We start from the raw sequence: 10,650 nt of genomic DNA, 5'->3' as shown, positions 1-10,650 counted from the left end.
TAGTGCCCAGATTCTGGCCATCTTTTCCGGCGACCAGAATTGCAAGGAATCAACAACAACTAACAATCAACCGATCATGATTTCCGATCAAAACAACCCCTGAACTTGACTCTTCTGGTGGAAAACACGAAGTCGATCAAAACTCAACCAAACTCAACATTTTATATTACAAACTGAAACTCTCAACATCTACAACATGTTACAATTAACAATACAAACAAACAATCAATTATGAATATGGAAAATTGATAAATAGCTACTAACAAAATCCAAGAACTCGACCTATCAATTCTAGTAATCAAATGATATGATAATATACCGAGTTCTATCAATTCTAGTAATCAAATGATATAATAATATACCTCAATCGATTGTAAATGACATGGGAAACTATTTAAGACATTAAAATTAGTCAAAAATCAACTAATAAAAAACCTCCCATTTCGGGTTATGAACCCTAAATCGAGTTTAAAAATTACTACCTTGTTCGAATGTTTCGAGGGTATATTCAGATGGAGAATGTTTTGGGTTTCATAACGGTTATGGAACAAAGTGGTAGTAAATTAGGGCTAATGAATATGAAATATATTAGGGTTTATATACATTAAAATGGGGAAGAAGACCTTAAAATACGTTTTTTCCATTTTACCCACGCCTTAATTAACGTTAAACACAAATATTTAACGGAGGTTGACGGAAAGGGTGGGAATTGCCGTGCACAAAATACATGCGGGTGGCGAAGTGCAATTATCTAAAGTTTGCATGCTAATGTGTTTTTGGGCCTAAGTTTAGGGGTGCAAATTGCAATAAGCTCTTAATTTTTGATGGATTTCCCTGTTTATTGTTTAGTGCTTTGAAATCTTGGAATTCCCGAAAAAATTGAAAGATCTCGTTATTAATTATTGAACTTTGCTGTTTCGGTTAGGTATCCGTAAAGATAAAAACTGAAAGTTTTTTTTTCCTTTTATACATACACACACAATGAAGACATGAGCAATCAGCTGCTTCGGAAGGGAGAACTTGCCGTAAGAAAATTCCTGGTTCTTCTCAAGAATGGCAAATCTGCACGCTGACCGTTGCTGAAAAGGCCTCGAGAATTAATGCAGATAATATCGGTTGTCAGTGTTAAGGGTGGACAATAAGCTGACAAGGAATGGATGGCAAATCAAACACTTGGTTTATTGGATACGTATATTTGGCATGTGATGACATAGTTATTTGGTTTATACCAGCATAATCTGAGACAACAAAGCCCTGCAAACTCAATCGGGCGGAGCGCCTTTTTTCCTCTGGTTAGAAGGTGTACCCCGCACAAAGCTTAGCTAGTAAAGCAATGTAGATGAAAACAGAGTCACTCGGCTATGGTCCTGGATTCGGTATAGCAGTAGTCTCAACGACTCATCCTTAGCTGCTTTCCTTTTAAAGACTTGGCAAATGAAAAGGTTTTCACCAAGTGTTGCGACCATCTTCTCCGACAATGATATTTAAGCACATCTTTTTGAAAATTGTGACAATAAGAGCCAACACTCTTACAGAGGACTTAAACCAATATTCATATTTCAGATCAAATGCAACTCTCGTCTACTTGCATACAACCGAAACCAGTGAATCATAATGAACGATCAATCAAAACTAACCAACATCGTCTAATGTTTCTTGTACCCTAGTCAACCTTTTTTATTGCAAACCGTACGGCTCCTATGTGGATTGATAATCCATTCATACCAAACCAACGAATGAAGCTTCTGTCGGCTGCTTTTCAGTTGATACATTGTCCATTCTAATTACACTACTAGTTCATTCGCTGCTAAAAAGTTATATTACTGCTAATTAAACTAAAACTAAACTAAATTATATATATGGCCACTATTGACTATAATGTGACTCTTTTACCCTCTGCATTCTCATCTGGTGCTGCAATTCATAGCTACTGAAATCATGAGTTATAATGACTCCACTTTGTCTCATGTCAACCTGATCCTCGTGTGCAGATAGACAAAGAAAGGGACTAAAAGGATAAAAAGAGGAATCCGGCTGAAATTCCCACAAAAACACATCAACACGGCACCATTGAATCCTCCAAAATTGACCATAAGACTCTGCACATAATCCCTTGGGCTTATTGTGGAAAACCAACAGCCATCACTGTCCATTCTAATTATGTAGTAATCCTAATTATAAACATAAGACAGAGAGAAGACGTTTGTGTGCGAGTGAGTGTTTCTTTCTTTACACGTTGCTTTAAACCTTAAAAGATCATTAAGAAAAAAAGTACGGAATACATGGTTAGCAGACATCTCATATATGATACATAGAAGCCCTCAGCTGTCACGAAAAATTGCCAATTGAGAATCCCCTTGCTATTAACTTCACTTGTCGCTTCACTAGGTTGATTTTTCCCGTGTTATGTTAGCTTAGTTGATCAATTCTACAACTGTGGTCAGGTAGTTGGTACATGATTATACTGTAATAAATGTGTTCTCAAGCTACAGTACTTAACCTGTATTGAAAGTAGAAGAGGAAGAAAACAAATGTAAAGAGCTTGCTTAAGTATGAGATACAAACTCGCAACTGTATTAAACTTTAAAGCAATCAAGAAGGAGCTCTTACCTGCATAGTCGCTAGGACAGACAAAAAGTCTTTGCACTGTTCCAGCACAGAACGTTCTTTCTCACACACTTGTGCAAGTTCAGCCACCAAGGAATACAGTTCCTCCACCTAGATTTAATTGAAGTTGAGTATAATCTCAAAATATCCAACACAGGGTCAATAACGTTTATTTTTAACCTAGTCTTTTCACCGATATCGCAAGTGCGAAGAAACTTAATTTATGTGGCCCAATGGCTCAATCATAACAACGAAAACATAGCAGCTGCAGATTTTGCCATATAAAGTTAAATTGAACTTCTAGTATTGTCCCACAAAAAGATTCCAACTATGAGATTCAGTTGAGACACTCCACATACTCAAAATTGCATTAATCAAACAATACTGAAGTATATTCTTCTTTACCAAATCCAACATAAAGATAAAGGAACATACAGTTCACCCTTCTAACAAGAAACAGACAATAGAGTCATTAGAATAAAACAGAAAGCATAAATAAATCAAATGAATTTTTCCATTGACAAATGATTCCTACTGACATATACTTCTGTAGCAAAGAAATCTGCTATACTATCAATTGTTTTTTATGTATACCTTTTTTGCTATCAAAGACGAACAAATATAAATTAAAATCAGCTCCAAGACCTTTTTAATCTCTTAGTCATAGAACATCCTAGAGAGCATTTGGGTTTTATTGGATCTAAAAGCATTTATATCCTATGCTCCAATAACAAGATGCACATATGTTTCATTCTGAGAATATATGGACTTTGAATGTATTACGCACAAATTTATCTTCATGCTTCTTAAAAGTTAAAATTACTCTGCCAGAAGCTTATACATAATTATTTATGCTGTTTGCATATACACAAGCTCCGATATAAGTACTATTAGAGTATGCAAGAAATTAATCAACTCAAATCATTGTCATTAGTAACCAATGCACTGTGATTACAAAAAATAGCAAACCATGGTGACTTTTAGTAAAGATGAATAAGACTCCTAAACTGGAATATTTCAGTCTTATAATAGCTTACTTAAAACCAATGACCACATCCCTGAAACTTAAGGTTGTCTTATAAGTTGCAGAATAAACTAACTTCTAGTACTTGCCTTTTCTATCTTTTGTAAATACTGATAAATGTTTTTTTAGGTCCTAAGAACTTGACAATCCCTTACGTCCAGCTAGGACAGGATTAGGAACAGCTGCTGATGGCAACTTGTGCAACACAAGTACACTCATCAAACCAAGGTTTGATTTCCTTAATTAGGATCAAGTAGACATGAAAAAATATCTGATAAACAAATTGAATAGAATTATTGAGTGAAGACATTTACAACCATAAATTTTCACAGCATTCAGTACGAAAGCAAACAAATGACAGAGGTCCTGACATGAGTAAAATTACCTTCAACAAAAGTGAGCATATCGAGGATCCCATTGCCTGCATTACATCAAGTGCTGAACTAACAGCTTCTTTCATACTTTGAATGTCAGCCTGTCATGAATTAAGCACAGCACCATATTATCAAGCTCAATCACAGATGTGTATCGTGTGGATGACAGACACTTGATAAGAAGAAATATAATTTGGGAATAAAAATTGGGCATACTATTGCTCCGACAACTGGAAGCCGAAGAGTGCTAGCCTTCAGTGCTTCTATTGCGCCAAGCAACGAAATAGAGTGGTTTCTCTCTAGGGAAGCCCAGTCCTCTAGAAAAGCATTCTGTAGTAGGTAAATAAGTGCATTAGATGCAATTACTCTCTTTTTAATTGAAACACAATCAAGCACACACAAACAGACATTCTGCCTTCAACAAGGGTTAAACCCTCAAGCCTCGTAGAGGGAGTGAAAGCAATAGCTAGAGCAAGAGTTCCTTGGTATTGTTTTATAATTAATTGTAAACAATTAAAACTAATATTAAAGAAAGAAATGATATTATTGGCCAAAATGTTTAGAGTCTCTATGAGATATGCAATAGAATTATATTTGAAGCCCTTCGTATGAGCTTCCTTTAAACTGCAGTTGGGAATGAAAAACGAATTTGCATCTGCAGACTGCTACAAATTGCTATGTTGATTGTTGACAAATGCATATACTGTGTTCTAAAAACATTATTCTTGAAAGAAGAGAAAAGAAAGGGAAAGAAATGAATTCTTTAACTTGTCCCAGAATAAATTTGAAGGAAGAAAGATAAAAAAAAGTTAATGAATCAGATAGTAATTCCTTACATATTTGTCTCCACAATTTCTTCCCATATTTCGAAACATTAGGAGAAAAAGGAAAATATATCATTTTCAATTATTTTCTTTCTTGGATTCAGGAGCACAACGTTGACGTCATTTGGTTGGGAGTCCAAAGTTAAGCTTACTGAATTTGGAGAAAAAAGTGAAAAAGTAAATAGTCAAATATAGAAACACCATCTACAGGAGTCTAGCACCTGGAGTCTTGGAAAGAAATGTGCTTCAAAGGCACTATCACAGGAGAACGAGAAACTAAACTGACTGATTCATTACATCACAATCAAAAATTGGCATGAAGTTGATAGTGGATTGATATGTCTTGGCTAGACAGGAATAGTGCAGGATTTGATATAAATAGTCATGGATGACAGGGCAGGTACAAAAGATGAGAGAAAGTTATTGGGATCCTTATATTTGAGAGAAAAGTGTATTTTGTTTACCTACATTTTGGGTTTTTAAAACCCAAAATTCCCATCAGTTTGTATACTTCCGTCAAGTGTTGCTAACAGCGTTGAGTGAAAATGCAAATGGACGATATGAGTATTGCAAGTGTTGTAAAGTTTGAAGTGCAGATACACGAAATGCACTTTAAACCCTGTCTATTTGTATTTTAAGCCAACACCATTAGCAACACTTGATGGAAGTACACAAACTATGAAAAATCTTTTAGAGCAGTATTGTAAGTGTAAATTTTTGAAGTATGGTATTACAAGTGCTTTAAAGCTTAAAATACAAGCTCTAAATTTATACCTAGCAAAAAAAACAACTCTAAATTAAATGGTCTCTATCTAACAGAAGAGGACACACTAAACCATAAACATGCATACATCCCCATGATTTGAATACTTGAATTCTTGGGGCTTAGTTGGGCGTCACAAAAACGATCACACTAACCAGAATAAACAAAACAAGGTGCAGTCATGCAGGTGGCGGTGGGGAAAAAAGACAGTGAAACCAATTCAAACAGGGAGAATCAAAACACGTAGAAACAAAAGTCAATAGCCCATAAAGATATATAAGTATATAAGACCAAAACTTGGACTTCAAAACCTTAGTCTGCATTTTTTTTGCTACAGAACTATATGAGAGCACTGAGCAAAGAACTAATGAAGCTAAATCAACATATTTTGTGAGGAAAATTCAAAATTCACCTCTTGTGCAACTTATTCCAGAGAACTTGGTAGGACAAGTACGCCAAATTTCTTTTAATGGCAGGAGAAGAAAAAATTATTAAGAGTTTATGTTATGATACGTACAAAGAATTCTTTATTTTCTTTTTAAATATATCTTTTCTTGATGGGTCAAAAGAAAGGTAGTGTGGAGCAAGTATATTGTGAGCAAGTGTAGTGGGAGCAGTAATAATTTCATCTGCAAGCACTAGGCAGGAGGAAGTAACCAGTTATAAAGAACATAAGGACCCAGTCATAATATATTCTTAATATAGATTTAAAAGGAATAGTACATACTTGTTCCCTGAGGATAGCGGCTAATTTCAATTTTTGCTTCAATAACTGTAATCTGTGCCTTCTTTTCGTCACAGAATCACGAAGATCTGAGATTGTTATCCAAGCATTCCATAGATTTTTCTGATAAAAGGAAGGGATTTAGTCCACCAAATTACTCGGGAAGATTAGCAACACAATAAATGATTACTCAGGATACAACTAAAGATTATGTACATTTGAATTTGTTGAAGGACAAGACAGTTACCGAGAGCTGATTGATAATAACATATACTAGATCTTACCTTTTTAACATTATCTAGCAGTTATAACTGATTTCAGAATTTAAAAAAGTAGATACACATCGGAAACTTTTCATATTACAGCATCACAATACTCTCTTTTCACAAGATATATCCCAAGACCAACCAACAACCATTTATAAAGTTTTCTTTCATTATGCAATACAAACAGCACTTCCACAAAAAGTTTTTTTGTCAATAACTGAACACATGTCCCCCATTTTTCCATCAAAACTGTATAGGGAGGCACGAGGTTACTGCTAGACCAAATGGCCTTGGTCACAGAAGTTTTTTTCCTTTCTAAACATGGTGAATATTTTAAGAACAAAGTTATTAATGTTCATCACTGTATTTGTTCATTAATTCCCTAAAACTTAATGATTAATCGACCCAATCTCACTGTTTTGACAAGGATTCTCCTTTCACTCTGTAGCAAAAGTAAAATAACCCTAATGGTAATAAATCCAACTCTCTTTACGTAAGCCAAAAATTGCAAATATACCCAACATCACAGTTTCAAGCTACCATAACTGTGAATTTAATGCAGCATATATAGAGATGGAAATGTTGAAATTACAACAAGACATCCTCTGAGGAGCAAATAAGAATTGTACAACCTATTTATTAATTTCCCAACAAATATTGCTGGACCTCTCTCTAAATATGGTTCACTAATCTCTAGACTCTTGGGTATGGCTTGTTTATTTGGCATGCTAAATGGATACAAGTCCTTAGACTTCAATATTACCATAAACCAAATTACAAACTATAGATTGTAACTTAAGACCGGATAGTTTCCATTAAGTTGCAAGTTGAAGCAAAAAGGGTAGATTTTGCAGCTATAGACCACAAGTAACTTTTACCAAAGATAGCTCAACAGCATGTCAAGCCTAAACAGAATTTTTTATTGATTAAAATGTAGAACAACAATATGTACATACTTAAATATACTTATGGAAAAGCAATTACTAAATTATAGAAATTTTAACAAGGGCTTAGAACAGGTCCACATTTTAAAGATGCAGCCTATACAATATAGTCATAGATTATATCCTAACTTGATTGTTGTCTAATTAGAACCTGATCAAGAATGCATATTGACAACATAGGCTGATTGGCTTGATTTCTGTGCTAGTTTGACTTTGCAAGTTAATAAAATTTTTTAAAGGGCTGCCGTCATATAATTTTTTCCTTGATACAAGAATGTTGCTATTGTGGTGGTACTTTTAAGATATACTGGCATATAATTTTGTACCAAAGAAGTGCACATTGCGCATTTTTTAAAAAAAAAATATTTACTGACAGTTCTTAAATTAGAGGTAATTCACATCTAATTGGTTCTCCCCTTGTCATTTAATTAGCAAATTGCACTTACACCACTAGAGACGTGGTCTGACCTTACTAAATATAGTAAAAATACAAACTCACTATTAAAAAGAACAAAAAAAAACATAACTTTAAATTGCCTACCTCTGCATTGCGTTTCTGCACCAACAATGTAGCTTCGGTCCTTGCATTTACAAAGCGCCACTGTAATTGCCGGTTGTAGAGAAGCCTTAAGAGATGAGCATCAACAAGACGATTCTCCCCCACTTTACCCCTTCGTACGTCAACAGCAAAACTGAGAACCGAGGGTGTTTCACTAAAATGACTATTAATTGTACTACTAACTGAATGCCTGGCACGAGATGGACTGATCATCCCCCTTGAAGGCGATGAGGCCACATATGGCGTAAGCTTACTAGGTGATGCAGGTCTAGCACCTCCTCGATTAGGAGATGCCATTGTGCGTGGTGATGACAATGAACTATCACACTGGAACTTTTTTGACTGAATAAATTTTGGTGAGACACCCGATTTCGACCCAGGACTTGTTGCTAATGGTGAACCAGAATCCTGCAACCTCCTCAACCGGCTATTAGTTTCTTGCCAAAACCTTGCTGATACAACAATCCCACGAGGCCCATTATGTCGAAGGGGTATGCCACCGCATTCTTGCACTCCTGAGGTGCTACCAGAAGAGACACTGTCTGTATCTGATGCAGTGAGATCAGAAGAGACAGATGGCAAATTTAATGATTTACCATCTGGGGTTTGCTCAATTGACTTCATAACCTCAGTATTCCCCAAATCGAGACTTAATCTACCATCAAAAGATGCCCTCCTACTCTCACCATTCATGGACTGCTGAAGCGCTCTTATAACATTCCCGGATCCAATTAGCTTACTATTTAAGTCACCACTACAATCTACACTTCTGGCTAAAGAGTTCGGTTGTCGTGTTCTGGCAGGCCACCTATGCTGGTCAGTTGGCTTAGAATTCTCCACTTGATCTCCACCACCATCAAGCTTCCCCCTTGATGGAGTATTAGTCCTTCTCCTCTCAGGCGTACCCTTCCTAACATTACTCAAATTAGGCGAAGCTGGAGCCACTTTAGTCTTACTAATTGGTAGTGAAAATGCCTCCCCTTGGAACGAAACAGACAAACTCCTAGTAGAAGTTACCAGCATCTTAGTAGCAGCAGAAACTTCACCAACATTGCCTACTTTAGACTCAAGATCCGGCCTAAAGGGTCTTCTCCTGTCCACAGATACTGACCTTTTCGGAAGCGTAGCAGGAGTACTCAAACTATTGGCACTATTTCTCGAAACTAAAGGAGATGGACATCTTCTTGAATTAGAAGTAGAAGGTGATGCATTAGAAGTTGAAGGTGAAGGGGACAAATATCTCGAAGTAACTTGTCTTGATTTGGGTTTTTTTGGGTTAATTCCATTATCTTTTTCAGAAGGTAACAATGGGGGTCTTCTTGGATTATCACTAATTGGACTTGCTTTTGGGTTTCTTGATGAATTACTTGAAACTGCTTCAGAAACAGCAGCTACCATCATTACAACTCAAATAAACACACACTACAGATTTGAATACTAACCTCACATTGTCACCTACAAAATGCACTTACCAAGATTCCCAAAAAGTGCTAAAAACCTGCGGAAAATCCAAGATTTTCAAGAATATATCGAAATCAGTTGACGGGTATTTCAAAGATCCCACCTTTTTCGAATTCTATGCTTGTAAGTTAAGCACCCAAGATTTTAGAGAGAGAGATATTTCTCTCCGGCGAGAATGTCAGTGTGAGAGAGAGAGAGAGAGAGAGAGAGTGAAATGGGGTTAGTGGGGGTGAGATTTCGGAGGAGTAATTGCAAAATGGCAAACACTATTTGTGTAAATTTAGGTGGGTTTGGGGTTTTGTGAATCTTTGGAAAGACGTTACTCTCGTACTAATAATACTAAGTTGTTATAACCGTTCAAAACACGGGTGGATATAATATTTATTATTTTATTGAATATATTTTAAATTTAACTAACTTTATTTTAAAAATAAAATTATGATAAAATAATGTGGTTAAATAATTTTTCATTTAACGACTGAATGAATTTTTAATAGGTTTTTTTTTGACAGAATAAATTCTTAATAGTTAGGTCCGTTAAATGACTAATTAAAAATTAATTCGAACATTTATACTTTAATGAAAATGTTAAAAATTAATAATTTAATATAAAACATATTATAAGTTAAAAAGACACCTAAACCCAAATACCGACACATCATACTAAGCTAATTTTTAATGGTTTGGTTTAATAGATAATGAAAAGTATATCATAACATATTATAAATTAAGGAGGTCTGTGCGTCGAAAATCAACCGGATCACCGAACTCAACAGAGCTTAATAGTATAATAATAATAGTATAGATTTATAATATTACTTTAAACTGAGACCATTAGAGTATTTAAAAATAATGCTAATGTATTTTAGTGGAAAAGTATCACCGCTTTATTATTAATTATATATAATCATATTATATTTCTATAAATATGTCGCCTGCTCTGTTCTAAAACTCGGTGATTAATAACGATTAATCCTTATTCCGTAGCTCGCAGAACTGATTAAATAATATCAAATTATTCTATTAATCATTATATTAATCTCCGATCAATAAAATTAATCATCGATTAATCTTTGTTCGGTGTCTTTACTGATTAAATCTGAT

The 10,650-nt window shown here is 35.1% G+C and overlaps 1 protein-coding gene across 1 annotated transcript; it reads right to left on the bottom strand.

The window, feature by feature from the left end:
* Window positions 1–2,240: 2,240 nt before the first annotated feature.
* Window positions 2,241–9,768, bottom strand: LOC108205719 (QWRF motif-containing protein 2). Its single transcript, XM_017375759.2, has 6 exons — window positions 8,068–9,768; window positions 6,320–6,439; window positions 4,222–4,335; window positions 4,017–4,106; window positions 2,611–2,718; window positions 2,241–2,500 (listed from the first exon to the last, which is right to left on the bottom strand). The coding sequence occupies exons 1-6, from the start codon at window positions 9,484–9,486 to the stop codon at window positions 2,441–2,443; spliced, it is 1,911 nt and encodes a 636-aa protein (XP_017231248.1). The 5' UTR covers window positions 9,487–9,768; the 3' UTR covers window positions 2,241–2,440.
* Window positions 9,769–10,650: the final 882 nt, after the last annotated feature.

The sequence above is a fragment of the Daucus carota genome, chromosome 1 (assembly GCF_001625215.2).
Source record: "Daucus carota subsp. sativus chromosome 1, DH1 v3.0, whole genome shotgun sequence".
NCBI lineage: Eukaryota > Viridiplantae > Streptophyta > Magnoliopsida > Apiales > Apiaceae > Daucus > Daucus carota.
The sequence above is the reverse complement of the archived record's forward strand: the minus strand, read 5'-3'. Positions and strand labels throughout refer to the sequence as shown.

Coding starts and splice junctions, on each gene's coding strand:
- LOC108205719 (XM_017375759.2), bottom strand. CDS start 9,486: ATGATGGTAGCTGCTGTTTCTGAAGCAGTTTCAAGTAATTCATCAAGA. Junction 6,440..8,067: donor TGCAGAAACGCAATGCAGAG/GTAGGCAATTTA, acceptor TCCTTTTATCAG/AAAAATCTATGGAATGCTTG. Junction 2,501..2,610: donor CTGTCCTAGCGACTATGCAG/GTAAGAGCTCCT, acceptor CTTTCAATACAG/GTTAAGTACTGTAGCTTGAG.